We start from the raw sequence: 21487 nt of genomic DNA on the forward strand, positions 1-21487 counted from the left end.
GTTGTGCTACTTCTGACAGCTGACTGTCACTGGCCTCCAGCCGGTGCAACTCCACTAAAGAGCCTTGGAGGCCAGTGATGGTTTTCTCTGGAAAAAGAGCTACTGAGTAGTGACGCACGAGAGCTGTCTTTCACAACAAAGTGCTTTCTCAACACTGAAGTGCTGACACGATCTTGTTGGTCCTGTGCTGCCTTAATTCAAAGTGTCTCCATAAAGAAAGGGGGAGGTACTCAAACAGACCAGCAGAAAAGCAGGAACAGTCAAAGGCAAAGTTCTCCAAATAAAACCTCTGGTAAGATGAAGCTGGCCTAACTTCCTCTAATAGCTATCACAACATAAATCAGCATCCCCTGACCTTGTAAAGTATTGACCTGAACCCAATTTTGAACGCACACATTGGCACGCAGCTAGGGCTCTGGCTGCTCTCCTTGGGAGGTGACACATGCTGTGGTTCTGGAGGTCAAAGACACAGGAGGGGTTGGGGGGAGCCAGTGATACAGCAGGGAAGCAGTGGAAAGGGGTGAGGAACAACAGGAATGACCGGGCTGCGTGCTGCTTCACAGGAAATGGCGAGAGGGGTTGGGGTGGGGTGGGGCGAGCTCTGGGCCACAGAGGCCTCATGCTGGCATCCAGAGCAAAACAGTTCTACCCTGACCTGCTTTTTGCCTCTGCTGGACCACAAACAACAATCTCTGAGTATGAAAGGGAAAAAAAAGACCACCTAACCAGCAAGAGCTGTGTAAGATAACAACACCTTACAGAGAACAAGTAGGGCTTATGTGAGAAAAAGCCCAGCAGCAACAAGAACATTGTGTTTTTTCAAAGCTCTCTTGCTGCTTGATCGAGTGTATAACAGGGCTTAGACTGCAAAAATAAGTGCAGTGCAAACAGAGGATGGTTAGTAATGCACAAAGCCAGTGTTAAACTACAGCAAGCTTGCAAAGACAATAAGCTCTTTTGCTGCACTATAAATAAAGTATTGAGTGCTAATGTTACATGATTACTTGATTGCAATATGGTTTTTAGTATGTATGTGAATACTGAATAACTATGTGTGTACGTATATGTTAGCATTTTTATGTGGGACTCCAATTGGGTTAGAGACTTTAGAAGGGCATTTTAAGTGAAAAAGAAAAACAGAAAAGGGCATTCTCCATAGCAAGCATAGTATTAAAGGAAAAGATTTCACAACTGAAAATTTCGTTCAAGTATATATTCACCCCATGCTTATGGCAAGTCAGTGGTATATAAGTGTAGCATATGTACAGTATGTGATGATGATGTTAACTCAAGGCAGCCATGTGAGCCAGTATTGGTTTAAGGAATGAGTAATGGCATGTGAGAGCAGGAAGGAATGTTGTGAGTTGAGGGAAAACCAAAAACTGCTAGCTTGGACTGAGCAGGGACATTTGGGTTATAAATCCTTTGGGGGATGGTAAGCTTTGTAGACCAGGTCCTGGTCTTGTTAAGGAGCAGTGCAGTGCTGTGTGGGCAGTCTTACCCCAGGATGTGTTCACAGATAAGCCTGCAGTAGTCACTGTGGGAGCTGGTGATGAGGAGGAGGACCTTCCCAGCGCTCTTCATGCTGCGCAGCCAGGTCTTGACGGAGTCAGAGCAGGGCTGCAGGTAGCGGTTTGGGTCCCTCTTCACACTGGGGAAGTACGTCCCTGCATCCTCTGTACAAAGACACATACAATTAGAAACTGATCTCAAAGACACAATATGGGACTATCATGCTCTGTAACATGTATGTCAGTTAGATACTATGGTCTTTGGAGTCATGGGATCTCAACTCTGATGTACTACAGAAGATTCTGTACATATGTGTTATAACACTCTACACCACTATCATCAAAACACCAAATGAGGGATTTATTTTGAAATAATTATAAGTTTGCTTCACACAGTAATAAGTTACATTTACATTACATGTATTTGTCAAATAAAGACAACCTTTGCATCTGTAACAGGGGACACATTAGAACACAAAATCAACACAGTGAGACATGGTTAAAAATGATGAAAAACAGCAAACATTCTGATATCTTTAAAAAATGCACATTTCGGAACTTAAGATGAGTCTTACGACCGGTGAAAAAGAAACCCCATAACAATGGATTGGCTTCTCCAAAGAACCCCACAAAACTCAACAGACTAAACAATGACTCAACATTTCTTTTAAGCAGTCAGTCATCAAAGTATGTATATTTTCCTTTCAACAAAAAACGAAACATTTATAGATTGAGTCGGGGGGGGGGGGGGGGTTCTTTTGTGCTTAATCTTCTACATTTGTATTCACAGAGGAAAAAGAGGAGCACAGGGTCATGTTCCTAACTTCTGAGGCACCATCATCAGGCTCTCCTCACTTTGAAACCCCGAGCTGCCCTTCAGTACATCCTGTCAGCATACTGTACAGAGCTAAATATGGCATTACTATGATCTGTGTTACATGATCCCAGTTCATCACAGAATAGAACTCTAGACCTATGATTCTCAGAAACCCCCACTCTACCTTTGTACCTTCTATAGGGAACGGCAAGGCAGACAATAATGTAACAGTCCTGTCTCAAACAGGCTGCGTAATTGGGGGGGCCAACACATTCAGAGACTCTGTTTCCACTTTATGTTTTAGTGGGGTTTTTTGCCTGGCACAAAACACAGTTCTGATGGTTGCCTATGAGTGTGAACAGCAAAAAGCTCTACTGAGTTGCATTTTTGTGGCAAAGCGAGAATACAGATCTGAGAACAACACAGTGAAGGCCAAAACTCACTGAACATGATATTTGATGCACCACATTTGGCCAACACTTCAGATTTAGCAGTATTTTTGGAAAATGTCACTATTCATACAGTTACGTACAGGGACATCCCAATACAGAGAGGCTTAGTTAATCTACTCGAAGAAACAAATGTTACTCAGAGTTTGTCAGTCATTTGAAGAGCTGAGATTAACCACTGAGCCCAAACGTCACGTGGGGAAACTTTAAACTGAAACTTTTTGACATGATAGATTTGGATCTTGAGGGAGAGTTGAGCCTAGAAAAGAATTCTATTCAGTTTGAGATTTTTTGGTGTTCGTCCATTCGTGGGATCGTAACTTATGTCACCTCTACTGTACTTTGAAGTGAAACTCTCGCCAAAAAGCAGCCGAGGCTTTATTTGTGATTGAATATGAGTCAAACCTTCGTGTAAATGCATTTACGACGAAAGAGGCACTTTTAAGATTTACCGTAGTTTCGTTTTCGGGCAAGCTAATTTTCAATGGGGTGCAGGGGCACTTTTATGCTAGCATCAAAATCGATATTTTTAAAACACTAAGAAGGCTCGACACAACATGAAACTTTGCTAGTATTATCACCAGGGTCTCTAAACATGAACACAAGCATTGAGAACATTGTTTGTGTACGCAGAGTTTACTAAAAAGAAGGTTTTTGGACAACTCACATTAGCAGTAGCACCTCCGGCGCGCCGCCGTCATGACAGACAAAAAGTGTCGATCCCTGAGTGCGACTCTCCTGCCTGTTAGGTCGCACTCGGGGATCGACACTTTTTGTCTGCCATGACGGCCGGAGATCCAGCTCCAACTGTGAGTAGTTAAAAACCACTTAATGAACGCCCCCATTTTAAGGTTCTTTTTCCAAAATGACATACCGAAAATAAAAGCATGACAGCTCCCACATAGTTTGAGGCTAGGGGATGTGCTTGGTACCATTGGAAAGGTAACACCCTCAAGTTTTTTCTAGAAATGTAAGTGTGACAGTTACAGAGGTTAAAAACACAGGTTTTGGTTTTCGTCCAATTCAAATGTCAATAAACTGACTAAGATATAAGGGTTCAGGTATGTCTATGGACACAGCAGACACAATGAGGCCATAGCCACAGGTCTCCACTTGCTACACTCAAAATTTGAAGTCAAAAGACCAAAAAATTGATTTTTCACAATTTTTTTTCTAAAGGCATGTCTGTGCATTTTGCTTGGGTCCTTTTTTTCCAAGAGCGCCTACTGAGATTCAAAGGCTTATAACTTGAGAACCCCTTTACCTAGAAACATAATCTTGGTCTCAAATGTAAGCTAAGCTGGGGTTTCTTGCTTGTTCGACACTTGTAGCTAATTTTGGGTAAAATGACATGGATATTCCCATTCTATGGACTCTTGGCGAACTATGAAAAAAAATTGTGGCATGATGTTGTAGCTGTGGAAAAAGGGAACACTCCGAAGGTATGTAGGCATTCTTGCTTCTTGCGGTAGAGGGCTCTTTCTAATGTTGTGTCATGGTGAGTTTAGAAGGCTATTAAATGGTCTGGAAATAACTTTTTTGGGCTTAAAAAAATCACGACAGTCTCAGCTTTCCAACAGTGAGTATATACTGTTAAGATCTGATGCTTAAAACGATTAGCAAAAAAAACTATTCGTTTTACCGAAGGGTGTTCGTTTAGTGAAGGGTGTCCCTATGTTGGAACGGTGTTCCTTAAGTGGTTTTAAAAAACCTTCTTTTTAGTAAACTCTGTGTACACAAACAATGTTCTCAATGCTCTTGTTCATGTGTAGAGACCCTGGTGATACTACGAGCAAAGTTTCATGTTGTGTCGAGCCTTCTTAGTGTTTTAAAAATAGCGATATTGATGCTAGCGTGCCAGTGCCCCATGCACTCCATTGAAAATTAGCTTGCCCGAAAACGAAACTATGGTAAATATTAAAAGTTTCGCCGTATTCAATCACAAATAAAGCCTCGGTTGCTTTTTGGCAAGAAATTCACTTTAAGTTTCAGTTGTTGTCGTGACTTATTGATACTAAAGTAAATTAAAAGGCCCGAGTTGTTAAAGCATTGGGGGGCTGCAACTAATAATTATTTTCACAGACAATTAATCTGTCTTTATTTTCTCGATTAATTGAGATTTGTTGTTAGGTTTATAAAATGTCAGAAGTGGTGAAAAATCGCGATCAGGGTTTCTCAAAGCGCAAAATGATGTCCTCAGATGTCTTGGTTTGTCCACAACCCAAAGAACTTCAGTTTACTATCATAGAGTAGGGGAGAAACCAGAAAATATTCATATTTAATAAGCTGGAATCAGGGAATTTGTTGAAATTAAGAGATAGTTGGCAGTTAATTTAAATCAATTAATCATTGCACACTATGCGTTTTCTACTTTCTGGAGCTGAGCACAATGCCTTCAAATCCACAAGAGAAACTTCAAACTTCAGGCATGCCCTATTTCATTTTAGAATTTGCGACAAAAAAAAGACATATCGGTTCTTGTGTTTGCACTTCAAATGTGGATGATTGATTCAAACAGTTGCTGAAAGTCCTGCACTGAGAGTTAGAAACATTTGGCCATGCTGCCCTCCTGTGGTGAAACAACGGAATAGCTTGCAAAAGGAAAAAGCTTTTAGGTTCTGAGAAGGCAGGAGAGGGTAACCCTAACCCTAACCAGAAGATGACGGCAAACACAAACAAGCAAAAGCTGAGATCCCAATATGGAGAACCCAAAATTCACACCTTTGAAAATGTCCCAGATGTAAACATCTGGTTCTGACTTTCAAAATACTCTTCAGAAGTTTTAATTGTACCCACAGACCATTTCACTTTCAGTCAAACAAAAACAGCAGTTTGGCACATCAACATTTGACCCTCAGTTTGTGCGCCAGGTCCTCCTCTGGGAGCTTGCAGCAGAGCGCCCTTCTTGCCTCATTACTCGCAGCCAGGGAGGTCAGTGGAGGGGGGTGTTAGCAAAATCCCATGTCGTGCTTATGTGTGTGAAAGGATAAACAACAACTGATCTCACTTCCATCCTTTTTGTTAAGTTTGATGCTAAAGAGATCAGATCTAAAATATGCCACCCATGAACACAGCTGAAACAAGGGCCAGGAAAAGTACAGCTATCTCATTGTTAAAGTGAAACTCTCGCCAAAAAGCAAGCGAGGCATATGAGTGAAACCTTTGTGTAAATGCATAATTACGACGGAAGAGGCACTTTTAAGATTTGCAATAGTTTCATTTTCAGGCAAGCTAATTTTCAGTGGAGTGCAGGGGCACTTTTACGCTTGCATCAAAATCGCTATTTTTAAAACAGTAAGAAGGCTCGACACAACATGAAACTTTGCTCGTAGTATCACCAGGGTCTCTACACATGAACACGAGCATTGAGAATATTGTTTGTGCACGCAGAGTTTACTAAAAAGAGAGTATTTTGAACTACTCACCATTGGAGCTGGATCTCCGGCGTGCCGCTGTCAAGGCAGACAAGAAGTGTCGATCCCTGAGTGCTACCTAACAGGCAGGAGAGTAATGGTGGACCTCCTACCTATCATGACGGCGGCACGCCGGAGGTGCTACTGCTAACGTGAGTTGTCCAAAAACCTTCTTTTTAGTAAACTCTGTGTACACAAACAATGTTCTCAATGCTCGTGTTCATGTGTAGAGACCCTGGTGATACTACAAGCAAAGTTTCATGTTGTGTCGAGCCTTCTAAGTGTTTTATAAATAGTGATTTTGATGCTAGCGTAAAAGTGCCCCTGCAGCCCACTGAAAATTAGCTTGCCCGAAAACGAAACTACGGTAACATGATACAACACTCTAAAATAAACATAAAAACTAACAATTAAGCAGCCATAGACAAGCAGCCACACAGATACTTAAAAGCTAACAGTAAAAAAGACAGAGCATGTTGTTGAATTTTGCAATGTTGCCATTTCATTGGCTTCTGATTCTGTATTTTCAGGACTTGTTTGTGTAATGACACCTATAATTTTCATTGTTTATCGGGTGGCCTGGCTCCACAAAGTGTGATTTAATCATGGTGTGCATAAATTGTACGACAGCCTTAATTGGTAAACACAGTTTTATATGTAAAAAAGCAATTCAGATTACTCTTGATGGTCTTTTGGGGAGACAAAACAACCTCTCCATAAAGGAATGGCACAACACAGGAGGGCCAACTCCTCAGGTCAAGACTCTGCTGTCCACTTACATCTGAAGGAGGAAATCCTTCCTTTCAGGACAACAATGTGAACATCTTGGTCAGAGAAGACTGATGGTTTGAAAGAGGAGTAAAGGAATCCATCTATGTCAAACTAGAACAATCATCTTTAAACAGGAGTTCCCTCCCAAGACAGCTTAACAACCATTCATACCTGGGCTCACCCAGACTTAGCAACCCACATGAAGGGCGGTTGGGTCTCTGAAACTCAGAGCTCACACCTGTCCTTAGCGACTCTGTAGGGACACTCCCACACAGAGTTTAAAAGTCTTCAACTCCCCTCCAGTTAGGCTAGTTAGAACTGAACAAGTCCTGTTGCCTGCAATACATCACTTAGAATTACCATAAACTGGATGAATGAGAACCTTCATCAAAATGGTCTTGGTCACTTTCCTGTGATGTGGTCCAAATTTTAATTGGGAGTACAAGACAGCACCTAGATATTTTAGCTCATTTACTTCCTCTGCTTTCTACTGATCAATAATCATTGTAAAATCGTCACATATTTAGCCTTATACAAAAGCACATGGAAATAGGTTTTGCAGAGTTAAGAGGTTATCTTGTGTGAGACACCGACCAATTGCCGATTCAATAACTCTGCAGTGTCTGTCTTTATAGCTGTCCAGTAGCTCGTTAATGTATAGGCAAAATAGCAGCAGTCCATTAATGAAGCCTTGTGCGTGCAAATTCCAATTTTGAAGTGATGATACTGAATTATTAATTTCAATGCATTGCTCATGAGATTCCAGGTATGATTTGAACCAGCTCAGGGCTTGTTGGGAAAAAAATGCTTTATGAGTTTATTTAAAGGTAACTCATGATTTCCAGCATCAAAGGCCTTTTTCAGGTCCAAAAATAATGCTCCCACAACATTACCATCATCTTATTTCTTAATGATTTCTGATCATTATGTCCATGATAAAAGGACACACTGCAAGGAGGAGGTGAAAGGTGCTTAGATGAAAGGATAATATCTAAGATTCGACATTCAAGATTACCCATATATAGAGTAATTTAGGAGCATTAAAGGGTTCCTCTAATATAAATCCTGACTCCCCCTCTTTTCTGGATTGACTGTCTTTACTATAACAAGAATACCCAAGAACATTTATCATAGTTGTTGGAGTATTACTGTTCAACCAGGTTTTGCTCAAAGCCAGGAGGTCCAAATTAGAGTCTGTCAGGAGATGTTGAACGTGATCTTCCTTAGATAGCCTATAATACTAATACTTTAATAAAAATTAAATTGTACTCTATCCACAAAGAGTGGCATTTGCTTTCAGTACATGTCGTGTAACTGCACATACTAATGCAGATTGAAAACTGCAGGAATAAGATTCATGTATGAAACCCCCAATGACTGCTTGTACTGAGTTACAGAATCTAGAGAAACAGCAATAGACAGGAAGTCAGGACTTTTGCTCTCGATGGCCTCAATTCAGATTTTCTGGATCCAGTGACTCCTTAGGGAGGAATCTCTAGTCTGTTGATGCTAGGGTCTGGCCTGCTCTGTATAATTAATTCCTTCCTGCATAATTGTCCAACATCTATGAAAGATGAGTCCACTAGGATTTTCTTGCTTGTGACAGCAAACTGACTGTGAACCATGTTTTACTCGTGTTGAACTTGTGTCATTTCTTTTAGTTTGGGTAACTCCAGCTTTGACATGGCCTCAGTATGACATCTTCCAGTTTACATAAATGCTGTTTATTCTTCTTTAGCCCTCTGTCTAGCATTAGGTCAGCAGTAGAAAGGAACAGGTAAATATCATGAATATCTAGTCCCGGAGAGAGGAGCATATTTATACTCTGCGCGGGCCATCACCAGGGCATACAGTGTGTGTGTGGTCAAGTAAATTTTGCTTCCGCTTTTGCTTTGGCTGTGAATGTAGGACTGAAGAGCCCTGAGGGCCTGTAGGCCAGTGGCTGGGCATCGTGCCATGCAGGCCGGGCGCCGGGCCTGGACAGCTGGCAAGCTGCCCAGTGCCAGAGGAAGAACCGCGGCCGGCAGCAGCTTAGTCTCTCTCACACATCAAAGAGACCTGACAGGATACACAAATCAACTGTTGCAGTGTAAATTAGAGCCAAGCACAGGAGCGTTTCACAAACAGCCATACCAACTCTGATGAGTGGACAAAATCTAGAAGTTTATTTATTTTTATCGCCCAGTTAATGAGCAGGGAAGACAGAGGCTATCAAAACACCCATGGAAGATACATTTACCTATTTTCTCATTATCCGTTTTGAGCATCAAGCTCAGTGTATATGAAAGGCACATGGAGAGGACCTCTAAAGGGAAGCTATAATCTCAAGTATTTTCTCTTCAAAAAGCTTCCAGACAAACAGTGTTTTCCGGCACCTGTTGGAACCACGTGGAAAACACTGGCCGGGTCATTTTGTCTGTGGACTTTCCATTTTTAGCAGACTGACCGCAAATTGCTGCATCATGTCCCTCATGGTGCACACATTTTTTTTTTTTTTTTATGCCTTTGGTCTGTGACAGAGGAGAAGAATCTGGAAATGATAACCAAAAATGCAATAAAAATAAAAATAAACCCTTGGCCACAGGCGACAGGACAGTTCCAAGTTTATGTAAAAATGTCACCCTATGATATCAGAATATGTACAATGTATTACATTTATGTTCTAAATGTGTAATAAACAATATGTCAATGTATTTCTCTATTTAAAGATAGTAAGTAAGTTATTCAAGAGGCATTATAAGTTATATTTGTACAAAGTTTCTTAACATCCTGACAGCATTCAATAAATCAAATGTTCTCACAAGCCTCTAACAAGCCCATCCAATCTTTTTATTCAGCCCATTTGAAAACATTAGACAGGCCACCTGTTTGTCTATTTACCTGCCTGCCTGCACACACTGTGCCCGTTTCCTACTCGGGACTTAAAGATTAGGTAGCATTTTTGCATTGATATATGTTTGTGATGGCTAATAATCATTTTGATATGATGCCAGAAGTTTAACTTTATTCCAGCAGTGAAGTTAGGAGTACGAGTTACTAATGATAGCCTATAAAGCACTGCTAGTGGAGTAATGGAACAGTGTTCTTTTTTATTTGATGACTTGACTGATAACGTGAAGTTGTCACTAAAATGCGAGCATTTGTGCTTTTATCTCATATGGCAAATGGCATTGTGGTAATACCAGGATTGCCACAGTAACAAAACATAAATTACCACAGATAAAGACAGCATATTGTAAATGACCTGAAGAGTCTGTTAACGTAAATGCCATCAGCAACTATTGGTGAAGTAATAGATTCTTGAAGGGTTGTCCCATTTCACAGGGGGCAATTTCAACAACTACACCTTGTAACTCTGTTCTTGAGGGGACAGAGAGCATTCAAAAACAAGGGGTAAAAGTAAAAATAGGAAATGGGATTGAGCCATCATTCACCAAAGCAACTCAATCAGTCTGGTTGTACTGTTGTAAAGTGTTTGGAGTCCTATCATGATATGTGATTGGGACTCTTGATAAGTGACTTTAAGCATGGTTTTCAAAAAATAATTTCTTATTCCAAAGGTTTCCCACCATGTGAAGAAATGCTACTGAAGCAGAGAGAAGAGGCGACACATAGAACAATGGCAGCTGAGAAAAGAAGGGGATGGTGGTTTTTAGACACCCATGTGCAGATCACTGTGGGGGACAGTGACGCCAGTTGCACAGTTACTCAAACGTGAGGGATACTGCAATCTGTCATTACAACAAACCAGAGCTATATTTAGCTGGAGCTATCTTAAGAAATCTGTGAGGATTCATACATCAAGGTTTGATCTCAGGAGGATCATATCTTTGAATATAAAGCCTTACATAACATTGAATATTCACTTCTGCACCTTAAAAAGTTAGAAAAACATCCAAAACACAAAGAACAATCACTGATTCAAAAGTTTCACAGCAAATTTAAACAAGAGTTTAATACAGAAGTTAAATCACCCTTTAGCTTAAATGTATTTATGTGTATCCACCTTGACTGAATCTTGCTGATTCAATGAAAAACTATGAAGAATGCAGAGAGAGCAAAATGTGTAAAAATCCTGAGCAAGTCAGGCCAGGTTCCTTTTAATCATAGGGGCTTTATGGCATTTCAGTGATGAATGATCCTCCCATCTCAAGGTGCAATCTCTATAAACAATAGCTTACAATTGGGCCACAAAAGGCATGCTGGGAGTCATCTTCATTCAAGACTCTTAGGAGACAATGCAGGAAGCCAGGAATTTCATATTTCTACGTCCCGACAGTGCTGTGTTGTTTATTTTAGTGAAGCCTTGTATGTAGCCTCATTAGCATGTAATCTCACCTCCGTACCAATCAAATAATCTAATTTTATCCAATACATTACACAATATAGACTTAACTGTTATAACTTTCATCATTTAGAAGTTTTATTTAAACTACTGCCTTATTTATTTAGCCCTTTTCATATATACTTATTCTGAGTTGTGTAGGTCAAGAGAATTCAGGGAGAAATGACTTTCTGATACCCACTTCAAAATATCCCAACAAACGCACCATATCAAGTCCAGATGTACAGTTTATAGCCCTCTTATGGTGACCATGACCACGTGTCTTTGTGTGACAAAGTGTAATCCTGCAGAATAGGATGAAGGTCGAGGGAGTGCTCTCACTCGTGGAGTGACTTACAATTACCCTGGAGAGCCTTAGTGACGGTATTGAAAATGGTGATCTGTGACAGCAAACATAAACAGCTTTTTAAGCCTTTGCTATATTGTAGCAGCTGTATACAATTTTGACAAAGCTCTCATACTGCACCCTCAGCTCATATGTCCAAACCAAACATAAATTAGAAACAATATTATTGTCTCAATTCTGATCTGAATCCTTTAATACTGAGTATCTGTCAATATAAGGGTGTGTCAGATTTCTGAAAAAATCCCAGATTCAATGTATTTTTCTATAAATGGTAAATGGATTTATGCCTCAACAACAGTTATTTATGTGTTCAAATTCTTCTTTAAACATAAGAAAAGGATAGAAAATGTAGTTAGCAAGCTGTGTCATCTTTGAAGTGCTGTTTTGTTTGTTTTTTTCGCGCATGCAAGTAAGTAAGGGTGGAGGGAAAAAATGGGAACATTTTGATTCTAAGATTGAAACTGAAAGCTTATTTCCATTGGTTTGAAATCTAGAATCAAATTTAGGACACCACTAGTCTATACAGAGTTGATGCAATACTAATATTTAACTGTCCGTTCCCTCTGAAGTTGCCTCTGAAGACAAGATAGTATGCTGAAATCAAAGTTGAACTCTCTGCAAGCGATTAACTGATCTCACTGATGGTACTCAGTGGAGCACATACCTCCACCAAAGCACAACAGTTCCCTTTAATTCAATCAAGCCAAATCCAATATCACAACTGCTTAACCATAATGTAAGGTCATCAGATCTGTACCAGCCAGCTACTAGGGCAACAAAACAATGCAGATGGAATCATGATCTTCATTATATTGTGGACGAATAATAGATTTTTAAACATATTTTCTAAATGTGCCTGTTTGTTTCCTTCGTCGTCTGAGAAATAAGTAGTAAATGTCAAAAAACGCCCTATCGTGCAATGTTAAAGAAGGTGAGAAAAACATATTGGATCCTGGATCAGTCCCTTTATCTGAATCTGAAGCACAAGTTAATGAGGTCTAATCTTGGCCATCACTCATCCTCCATCCAAGTTTAGTGGAAATCTGCTCAGTAATGTTTGTGTAATCCTGCTGACAAACCCACCAAAAAATGGATATGGACAAAAACATAACCTCCTTGGCAGAGGTAATGAATTTGTTTTGTCTATTTTGTCTTTGCCCATTCAAAAGTGGAGAAAGAAAAAAAAGACAAGAACAATCTGGATCAGGGGCCACAAGCCAATGCTTTGATTTTTTTTGAGAATATTCACTTACTTACTTGCTCTTGTTGGCCTGAATTTATGTGCACCCTTACAGTGACAGTTTTTTATGTTGCCATGACCTAGTTCAACATGGCAGCTACTCCACAAATTTATTGTGTTGTTCAAAACCACAAAAACAGTGAGGCAGGCTATTAAAGGCTAATTAAACTGACTGCAACTATTGTCTACTCAGAAAATAAGCACATTGAATAAGGTCTTTGTTGTTACCAGCTTTCAACAGACTCAAAAAGTTTCTGCAGAGTTTAGTCGTAGACGTGTCGATGGCTGTTTTCATGACTCCCTTACAGGGAAATCAACACAATTTGACAGTCAAAAAGTCACAAGTACAAGCAAGAATGCAGGAGAAAAACTAAACTTCAAAGCATAGCGATTCAGTTAGAAGTAACAAAACTACTGAAAGCATGGAGATTAATTAAAAAGTCTATCTACATGAGTTGAGCCTCGCAACACATGCCTGTTGGGGGGTGGGGGGTTGTTGGCTGCAGTCACTAGATGTAACCGGCTTGGTAACACTTACAATGTAAATGCAAATCATAGCTGCAAAGTTTGATTTGGCAAAAAGGCAAAATTAATTATTTCAAGTGCTGTAAATTATAATGTTATTGACTCCTGAGGACTGAATTCTACAATCAATTGCTAACATCCAACTATATAATTTATTATTCTTGCATATCATTAAGCATACCATCTGTTGTGGAATTTCAGCTCGCTTGACTGTTCAGGAGAGATGAAGAAGACTCAGAGACACCAATGGTTTACATTAAGAGAAACAACATTTTGGAGAGGCAACATAACATCACGTCTGTCTGCACAGTGTTGCCATGATAATCCTAATAAGTCTTCCAAAATGCCCAAATTATATCTTACAGGAAGCAGTGTTTCTATGGTTATCTGTTAAACAACATAGCAAGAGGGTGATGCAGAGTCTCTCCCCTCTAGCCAGAGGCCTAAGAGGTAAAACAGGTCAGAGACACTTAATCTGTGAACATAGATCAATCGAAAGACTCCTTAAGAGGTTTACGCAAACAGTTAGCTTTGCCTTGGCTTGGTTCATCAGACATCTGTTCTGTAGACACATCTACCATAGCCTTGAGTACCTAGGTTGCAGAGACCATGAGAAGATTGTTCATAGAGCAATCATCACTATCCTTATCCAGACTTTAACGTACAAGATACGTATCACCTCCTATTGTATGGAGACAGAGTGACCAGGTAGAAAAATATTTTTCCCCCACACCATCCATCCTCCAGAGGGCACCTGATAAAACCTGGCAGACCAGTTTATGTGTATTGTTTATTGTATAATTGGTGTTTGTCCGAATGTGCTCCAACTGTTATTGTTGCATGCAAAACAGAAATTGATCTTATCTGGAAGCAAACATGGGCCAGATCAAAGCAAAGGCGTTGCTAAGACATCATTTAGCAAGTCAGACAGAACAGTGTATACATCCCCACCCTGAACTGTGACATCATGGAGCATATGTAGACAATTGTCAGAGAGGGACTCAAATTTGATACATGAAAATAGGTTGCCACTGATCCTAACAGAAGACTACTGCCATTTAAATCTCACTTGTGGATTTGTGGTGTTTATATATTGCCCTGTCCTCAGAGACAGAAGGCAGAGAGAGGAATGACGGAGGTAAATATTTCCTTTCCTGAACACACATATAGAGCACATTTTGAGCATATTGTAAACAGAAAAACATTTAGCTCCATCATGTCTCAACCGTCATCAAAGTGATGAATTGCAGGCAAAGCCAGACAGATATCAAGTTGCACTACTTTGTTTTACACGTCTCACTTGTCTAAGAAGCTTTAAGTTGATTCATCAGAATTATAGAAAAGGGACAGTTCAGTTAAATTTTCCATTCAGTAACAAACATCGAGAATACATTGTTGATGAAGGTTCTCAGTCATCCAGGTTACGGTATTTCTAGGTGCTGTATCGTGGGCAACTGGACTCGTTGCAGTTCCTTAAAGACGTTTCACCTCTCATCCATAAACCTTCTTCAGTTCTAACTAACTGGAGAGGAGTTGGCAGACTTTTAGAGGCCTTCCACACAAGAACGCTCTTTTGCAGATGCAGACGCACATGTATAGCATCGTTTTGGCCGACCGTCCACACGAATCCTCAAAACGCAGCGCCTGAAAACGCACTTTTGTGAAAACGGGTCTCAGGGTGAAAAAATCTGAAAACGCTGCCCTCCTGTTCTCGAGTGGACAGCGAATCCGCATACTTTCCGAAATGATGATGCCATCGCCCCACCCCTCGACCTCTTGCCTTCGACCTCTGAACCCCACGACGTCTCATAACAACAACAACAACAAAGGTGGACTACATGCTTGTTTTTCGTGCTGCAGAAGATATTGAGCCTTTCTTGCAACTTACTCGCCTTGTAGTTGAGTGTGAGTCAGCACAAGCTTAATGTGCATGCTCCGTCTCTTCCTCTCCGTCTTTGGTTAATTTCAAGCGCCACCTATAGGCCTGGAATATGAACTACACCATATTGAGTCGTCTTCATTGGCTCCTTGTGGACGCAAATATTCTTGAATATTCTTATTCTTGAGGAAGACGGAGGAAAAAAAGATCGTTTTGGTATGTGTGGACAAGGCCTGTTCTTGTAGTCGTTAACGACATGTGTGAGCTCTTACTTTCAGGGCTCATCTATACGTATGAAAACGATCTTTTTTCCTCCTTTTGTTTTCCTTGGCATCGTTTCAAGAATATTTGTGTGCCTCATGCCATCCATGTGGATGTTACTTTGATTAATATTCCCTGATGGCTGTGGTCTCTTTCATCAGGATAATGCGCCATGCTACAAAGCAAAAATGGTTCAGGAATGGTTTGAGGAGCACAGCAACGAGTTTGAGGTGTTGACTTGGCCTCCAATTTTCCCAGATCTCAATCCAACGGAGCATCTGTGAGATTTGCTGGACAAACAAGTCCCATCCATGGAGGCCTCATCTGGCAACTTACAGGACTTAAAGGATCTGCTGCTAACATCTCGGTGCCAGATACCAGAGCACACTTTCAGGGCTCTAGTGGAGTCCATGCCTCTTCGGGTCAGGGCTGTTTTGGCAGTAAAAGGGGGACCAACACAACATTAGGCAGGTGGTCATGATGTTATGCCTGATCGGTGTATGATGTCTGTTTATTAATGATCCTCCTGAGTTTCTCAGATGTTCCTGCAACATAGGGAATGACAATGTAACCTTTTCTCGTTTCATCATCTCTGTCTGCTCTGGATCTTTTAGCAGTTTTGACAAAGGTCCAATTTGGGTAGCCACAGGTTTTAAGTGTTCCCCTGATGTGCTTCTGTAACTTCTCCTTCCCTTCTGACTTAGTGGGCACGGTCTCAGGCGATGGTTGAAGGTTCCCCCGCTTGTGCTCCCATGGATGATGAGAGTCGAACAGCAAGTACTGATCTGTGTGTGTAGGTTTTCTGTTCACCTCATTGTTGAGGCTTCTTTCTTCTTCAATGCGTACTGTGCAGTCCAAGAAGGGCAGACTATCTCCTCTGACATCTTCCTGTGTGAACACGATGTTATTGTCCACAGCATTAATGTGTTATGTGAAGGCTTCCTGTTCCCTTGCTCTGATTTTGACCCAGGTGTCGTCCAAATACCTAACCCAATATTTTGCTGAGCAGGAAAAGTGTCTGGACTGTTTAATACTGAAACAATATAAGTTATGTTTTTAAGGTGTTTGTTTTCATTGGCAGAATGAATCTGATTTTAAACAGCTTCAGGTTTTTGCCATAAAGTTTACAATTCATGTTTAAAGTAAATATAATGTTCAGTTCAAATATAACACACAAATGTATCACTTTACTCAAAAATTTATTTACTGTAGAGGTTATTCAAAAATAACCTCTACAGTACAAGGACTGTGAACCTTAACCTCCGTCCTATCATGGCGGTAGGATCAACAAAAAAAAAAAAACTGAACAAAGCCAGCACCTCATAGGCCAAAAAGAGTTATTCGTAAACCTTTGTTTGACTAGTTCACTATGAACTCTCCCGTCATATGTTCCATATCACACACTGCGATGTCGAACCGCGTGCTGTCAAACAGCGTGCTGCCCACCACCACAAGGACATTCTAAACACTGCACATATAGTATATATAGCATATAACACATGGCAATCATTCGTACCTCAAGAAGTCAATGTTTTTCTTATTTCAAAGCCACTGGTGTGGGCACATTTAAATGCAAACAAAGAAATCAAATTAACTCAACTTGCCACTTTCCACACTAATTTAAGCCGAAGGGCTTGTGGCATGGATGACTTCATCGTCTTACTTAACTCTTTATGAAGCTGTAAAAACATGGACACAGTTGCTATGTCAACACACTAGTGCCACATGTAAAGTAACAACATTGAGTCATGATATATATAAAATGCAGACTGCTCGTTGATAAGGTGTCTTGAGAAAAGTGTGCTGCCTTTAAGACAGGGATTTGGGGAAATAGGTACAAAACTGCAAAGGGATTTTGTGGAGTAGGAGGAGAATCAAACATCAGACCACAGCTTTATGGTTAAAGGAGCCTTGTTGCAACCAAAAAGCAGTAAGCTATCAGACAGTTCACTACATGTGGAGCTACACACATTCAGCAGTCAGTATAGCAGTGGACGCTGAGGTGAATGAGTGGTCGGAGACGTGGTGGATTTGATGAGAGCATTTTGGTATTTTTGCAGCTTAATACCATGTTTGAAATGAAAGTGCTGACTTTAAAGCCATCTTATTTTGGATTTGCTGGATTACCATAAAAACCAGTGCACATGTCCCTTCAGCAAGGCTCTCCCCTAGTATACTGAGAAAATTAGCCGTTATTTTTCCTTAGTTGCTCCACCTATGCTCGGAGACATTCACTGGCTTACACCTAACAGCTGAATCACACGTGCATATTGCAAATGCAACACTAATATATGTTTGATGTCATGCAATACCAAATCTAGTTGTTCGGGGTGAAATTAATTTTACTACTGATTAAGTAGAAGCTACTTAGTCTTTCAGTGAATGTGACTTTAAGGTACTCTCATTAATTATAGTCTAGTGGAGAGGTGATTCAGGTCACCTTACCAGTGGCCATTACATTTCAGCAGGCAGCCCCCTGTATGATACAGGGGACTGAGTTAAATCTTTCATGAATGCAATGATATTGTGCAGAACCACCATTGCAGTAATGGTGGTAGTAATGGAGTTCTGCTACTTCTCCTGATTCCTGTATAGGTGTTAGTTCAATTATCTTCACATTAACTAAAGACTGACAATAAATACATTATGTCCTCGTCACAAACCAACATGTTCTCTCAAAACAGGTTTAGCCTTGAAGCGTAACATCACACGCATAATATTCTGCTGGCTAGTATGAAAATTACTTTTCTAATATGTATTTTTTTTTATATAAATGTGTGGGCTAACATGAGTGAATCTTGCTCTGCCTTGGGCTCATATCTGTAGTGTTGTATTTGAACAGAAAAATTAAGGTAGTGAGCTAAGGGAACTACGGAAGCGCATTGCATTCACTTGATAAACATTTTTTTTGACTCCTTATCTTGTAATTATGAAAAAAGATCTCATAATTACGAGAAAAGATCTCGTAATTATGAGATCCGGATCTCGAAATTATGAGATCCTTTCTCGTAATTATGAGATCTTTTCTCACAATTATGTGAAAGGACCTCTTAATTACGAGATCCGGATCTCGTAATTATGAGAAAAGATCTTGTAATTATGAGATCATACTTTTACAGTAAATACTCCCGGTAATAAACTGAAGGTATCACAAAGGTATCCGGATTTCAAAGTAAAGGACGACATGAGAAAAAACAACAACAACAAAAAACATTATTTCCATAAGTAGTTCAAGATTCATAAACTGTTGGACTTAGCACTTCCTAGACTACTTGCATGCATAATATGAAGTACTTTTACTGTGTACTTTTCGAGTAATCCTGTGTCAAAATCCTTAACAGAGAAAAAGAATAAGGATATTTCGCCCAACTTTTATGTGTTATTAAAAAAACGTATTTTCCATAAGTAGACCAAGATTCATATAGTGCTGAACTAAGTGCTCCCTAGAATATTGTGTAACTATGATGAAGTACTTCTACTGTGTACTATTTAGGTAATCCTCTGTCAAAATCCTTATCCTCGTATGCTTCATGGATCTGACTGTCAGACTGCAGTCTGACCCACACAGTCACTACCAGCAGCTCTTCAGAGCGGCTTCAGTACGATTACTGTAAATGTTATTAGATTCGCGCACTAGAAAAAAGCTGTGCGGCTGATTTGACGCGAACCACGGCCGGCTTGATCACAGTCAACGGACGCACCTTTCCTAATCTCATAATTACGAGATCTGTTCTCACAATTACGAGATAAGGTGTCTATTTTTTTTTTATCCAGTGAATGCAATGTGCTTCCGTAGGGAACTAATCTTGTGCAGCAAGATAAAAAAAATTTTTAAACACCCAAAGAACACACAACACACAAAGGTTAAAATTAGATTTAGTTAACGTTAGTTAGGTAGCTAACGCAATGCTATGTTAACACAGGGTAGACTTTTAAGCTAACATACTACCATACTTGTAAGGTGATAAAGACAACATTAACAAGCAACATTCAGTGTCTAGCCAATCTGCTCCAACGAATGGGCTTTTCTGTCGCTGGTATAATGTTTCTGGTCCAAACACAAACAAAATGAGATGCTTTTGTCACATCAGATGAAAAATAAAGTTATCTGAGTCACAAACTTCAATGTGCTAACATTACAGTCTAATGTTACAATATCAGAGAGTGATTCCACCCTCCTCATCATGGGGGATACCAGTGGATCGCAATCACTTTAATGTTTATTGGTGTTGTTGGAATGCTCAGAACATTTAACACCCACATGCTGGTAGTGGTACTGGCAATTCATACACCTTTGTATGGAGTGTTTAGGTACCTTATTTAAAATAATAGGGAATGAAATTCAAATAGAATAAATTAGAATCAGTCAAGAATATGCAAAAAAATAACAACAATAACAATAATAATGATAATAATAATAAGAAGAAATGTCCATCCTACTAGAACATATTCATATATACAGAGTAATAAATATTGCTACAGTTGAAAATATATGGGTTATTGCACATTGTTTGTCTTAATTACAAGGGAAGACTGACAGCATTACAATGTATGCAAGTCCAAATAAAACAAATTACTTTAGTTGTAATAATGCAATGAGCATTAACCGGTCAGATAACTGAAAAACCTAAAAGATGCTATTCTAAGTGGATGTTAGCCAGTTTCAGTACAAAACCAGATTTCTGCAACACAGCTAATATGACAGCCAAAATAATGGCTTCCCCCATTTTGCACTTCATCTCAAAAGTCAGCACTTTTAAGATAGCTTGCCATTTTTCAGCAATGTGAATTTCATAAAATGTGACTCTACCTGAAAGCTTTGTGCTGATTTAATTCACCTTAGTGGACGAATCCACAAACCACAGTGATATTTACTTTTTATAGATGCTTGTGGAACTGGCTAGGGTTGGTTAGTTAGTAAGTTATACCAGAAACATTTTTTCATATTTGTATATGTGTAATGAAATGCTCTGACAAAAAGATGAACCTTGACGAAAAAAAAAATACAGTTTCCATGCTGTTGCGGGTCTCTAACCAGCCAATCCTGCTGCACTCACAGTACACAACCCCTGATAATTAACAACACTGTGGTATTTAACAGAGATGTTGATCTATATATTCATTAAATTAAAATAGCAAAGAGAGCGTAGACAATAGCCACTACCACATCAGCTGGCCAGTGAGAGCTGCAAGGCAATCAGTGTCAGTATAGTCAGGTGGTGTGCATTTATGTAGGGGAAAGGGGTGGCTCTGGAGGGAGGCCTGAAGAGGGGAAGTGGAACTACTTCGGGTGGATACTTAGCTCGCTCTTGCTATTTTCTACAATCTCACCAACCCCATCTTTAAAATGGAGTGTGCCTATACCTGCCCACAGGGCGTATGGAGGTTAAAATCTAAGCCAGGATTTTAACTTTTAACTTTCAGTTAACTTCCTTATTCTTCACATCACTACTTCAGTCACTTTTCAAGTCAACCAAAACCTTGTACAAAATTGTGAATGCCTTTGAAGAGTAACTGTTTGATGAGTCTATATCTGCATCTATAAAATCAGCTGCATTGAGCCTACCCAGATGTGACACACAGAGTTTTCTTGGAAAAAGATCAGAATCAGGAGAAAGCTATAATGACAAGCTTTTCACCCTGCCTTTAAAGGTAGCAATTCAGGATTGGTATACCCTTACCCTTAGACGAGGTGAGACGTCACCTCATAGAAGCTAGTTCATCTTAAGCATTCTAAAGCCTTAGTCTTTAGCTTTTGTCTAAGTTCCAGAGCCTGAATAGTAAGTGCAAACTTTTTTCTGTTGCCTTTTTTCTTAATCAACCGAGCCTTGCCTGTTTGATCTCTGTTCCATTTCCACAGTTTTTCCACAAAAGTGCAGCACACAGAAGAGAATTTAGGCACAGTTCCATGCAAATTAAGTGTTGGTGTC

At 39.9% G+C, this 21487-nt stretch overlaps 1 protein-coding gene across 1 annotated transcript in view; it reads right to left on the reverse strand.

The window, feature by feature from the left end:
* The window catches only part of nt5dc1 (5'-nucleotidase domain containing 1), a 77307-nt gene that overhangs the window by 24442 nt on the left and 31378 nt on the right, over nt 1-21487 (reverse strand). The window contains exon 7 of the mRNA XM_030404551.1: nt 1502-1676. Within this exon, the coding sequence (XP_030260411.1) occupies nt 1502-1676 (175 nt within the window). The remainder of the gene's footprint in view (nt 1-1501; nt 1677-21487) is intronic.

Source organism: Sparus aurata, chromosome 22 (assembly GCF_900880675.1).
Source record: "Sparus aurata chromosome 22, fSpaAur1.1, whole genome shotgun sequence".
Classification (NCBI taxonomy): domain Eukaryota; kingdom Metazoa; phylum Chordata; class Actinopteri; order Spariformes; family Sparidae; genus Sparus; species Sparus aurata.